At 35.4% G+C, this 2430-nt stretch overlaps 1 protein-coding gene across 1 annotated transcript; it reads right to left on the reverse strand.

Annotated features, from left to right (window-relative positions):
- Window positions 1–1347: 1347 nt before the first annotated feature.
- LOC144477751 (uncharacterized) lies at window positions 1348–2424 on the reverse strand (the record flags this gene model as incomplete). Its single annotated transcript, XM_078195491.1, has 2 exons — window positions 1953–2424; window positions 1348–1858 (listed from the first exon to the last, which is right to left on the reverse strand). Coding segments are annotated over exons 1-2 (909 nt in total), but the record flags the coding sequence as incomplete, so codon positions are not given.
- Between the last annotated feature and the right edge of the window lie 6 nt (window positions 2425–2430).

Here is a 2430-nt window from a genome sequence, read left to right on the forward strand (position 1 = left end):
ATCACGAATCTAAAATCGAAATCGCAAAAAAGTAAAATGGCGGCTATAAAATGGTTAAAAATATGAAAACAATATCGGATTGAGGCAAAAATTGGTATTTGGGGGTTCCTAAAGTCGTTAATCGTTAGTCTGAAATTAAAATGACAGGAAACAAAATGGCGGAACCAATATGGCGGACGTACACGTTAAGAAAGTATTAAATGCAGCTGGCAACTTGATACCTCAAGATTTTTGACATTGGTAAAAGTGAATCTCATATCAAATTATATAAAAAACACAATTAGCCGACTAATTAATAAGTTAAAGAAAAGGAAATTATTGTTTTAAAAATTTGTTTTGAAGAATGGAAGTGTTTCCGCGTACACCCGTTAAGATCGTAATGACGCGGTTCCCAATGACTTTTTCAAGTGAGCGGGATATTAAATAAATGATTTGTTTTTAATGAAACGAAGACTAGACTCTTTATTCAAAATAACACTTAAAGATAACGGTTACTGTAACTTTCTAAGTTGTATAATGTGTAGGCGTTGATAGAATGTTTGTTGTGTACTATGGCGAGAGAATGAAGAATGTTTTTAATTGCAAGTTTTGCATCCCTTTTATAAATTCACGGAGAGAAAGCTCGCCCGCGGATTGGGTACTAGTGAGGTGGAGAGGGAAGTCAGAGGGCCCGGACTTTGGCGATGATGGCCGGCGCGGCCCATCTGGCGACCCTACCATAAACTGGGAAAACTAATTTTGACGAACAGCTTTATGGTCGACAGGACTAATATAATTTAGCGATGTAAACGAGGTACTAAAATAATTATCTTCTAAATTGGAGAAATCGGATTTTAAAAAGAGAAATTAAGAAAGGTAAAATTCCTTGTAGGACGGAACACTGCATGTTTTGAAATTTGCACGTAGCAGGCAATAAACCCGGAAAAGTGCCTCGACTTGACAAATCTATGAATGCGATAATGGTTTAACACTTGGATACAGCTGTCGGTTATAATGAAATAAACAGATAAAACTTTAGTAAAGTAATGGCTTTTCGGAGAACTGCCTGCTACAGATGGTGTGATATACAATGTAAACTGCTGGGTCGCGCGCCTGATTCCGCGGTTCCTTGTAAGCGGAACAGGAAGGTTATAAATCAAAAAATGTAATCATGTATGTATTTATTTATTCATCGTCTGAATAATCAGAATCGTTAAGTGCGGTATTTAAAGTTTCTATTTCTTTCACATCCATATTAAGAGTTAATAAATTAATTGTCTCTGCACTTAATATTTTAGATTTTTTTTGTGGCAATTTTCTAATGCTACTAATATACGGATCAGATGTCAAGAGTAGCCGGCAAAATACGTCTTCTAAATTTTTGTTTCTAAAACACTTCCGTGCAAAGTGTTGACGGAATTTTCTTATATATTTATTTGTAGCTTCCTGAGCCTCTTCCGACATTTGGCCGATCGGCAATAGTGCAGTCGCTATAATTTCTGGCCCATGAATTAATATTTTGTGCATCGACGTGGGCATATAATACCATGGGTACAATATTACAATTTGTTTTGTCGTTTCCAGTGCATATTCTTTGAATTTTTTGACGTTTATGTCAAAACCACTAGAAATAGCTTGCAATATTACATGCAAGCGTTTAATTAATGTTACATTTACTCCTGTGATCCTAGCCGAAATATTGTCATTTTCAAAGAAGCGTCGCGCTGTATTCCCGTCATTGGAGCTACCGAATGACTGCTTGGGTCGATCCACAATAAGGCCTAGTTCGATGCGAAAACCTTTTTGAATATTTTTTTTACGTTCTTCGATTGAGACTTTTTCTACCGCAGAGCGTCCTTGCCACTTTTTAATATCCAACCTAAAAGAAATATGTTACAAGTTAGTATAAGTTAGAATAGGTCTTAGATTAACTACACTTTGTGGTTAATAAAATAAAATATAAAATATGGTACCTGTAGGAAATATGTAAACAACATTCGAAAAATCGAATCCACGCATGCAACGTTGACAATCCAAAGCTTAAATTGTTCGTATTGGTTTCTTTCTCCAACATGCGGTCAATATTATTAAAATCTTTAGACGTTGCATTGCACAAGTAACAACGTTGCATAGACGCAGTTGAAGTAGCTGCGTTGCACACTTTACCGTCTATCATTGTGCACGCTAATTTGTATACAACGTTAATTTCTTTCCCATTTATAATTGTTTGGAAAACATTGATCTGGTCCACTTGCTGCTGAATGTAATTAATTTCCTGCACAATACTTTCTGTATTTTCTTTTAAAAATTGTAGTCTTATAGGCCTACAAAATCTTGGAGACGCAGGTCTAGGATTTTTCCATACTACCATTTTTGTCTGTGTTGTTTCATTTTCAGAAATAAGTTGCAAGGGGACAACTGATGTTAAAAATACATTTTCATCTGTTTTAT

Source organism: Augochlora pura, unplaced genomic scaffold, assembly GCF_028453695.1.
Source record: "Augochlora pura isolate Apur16 unplaced genomic scaffold, APUR_v2.2.1 APUR_unplaced_3336, whole genome shotgun sequence".
Taxonomy (NCBI): domain Eukaryota; kingdom Metazoa; phylum Arthropoda; class Insecta; order Hymenoptera; family Halictidae; genus Augochlora; species Augochlora pura.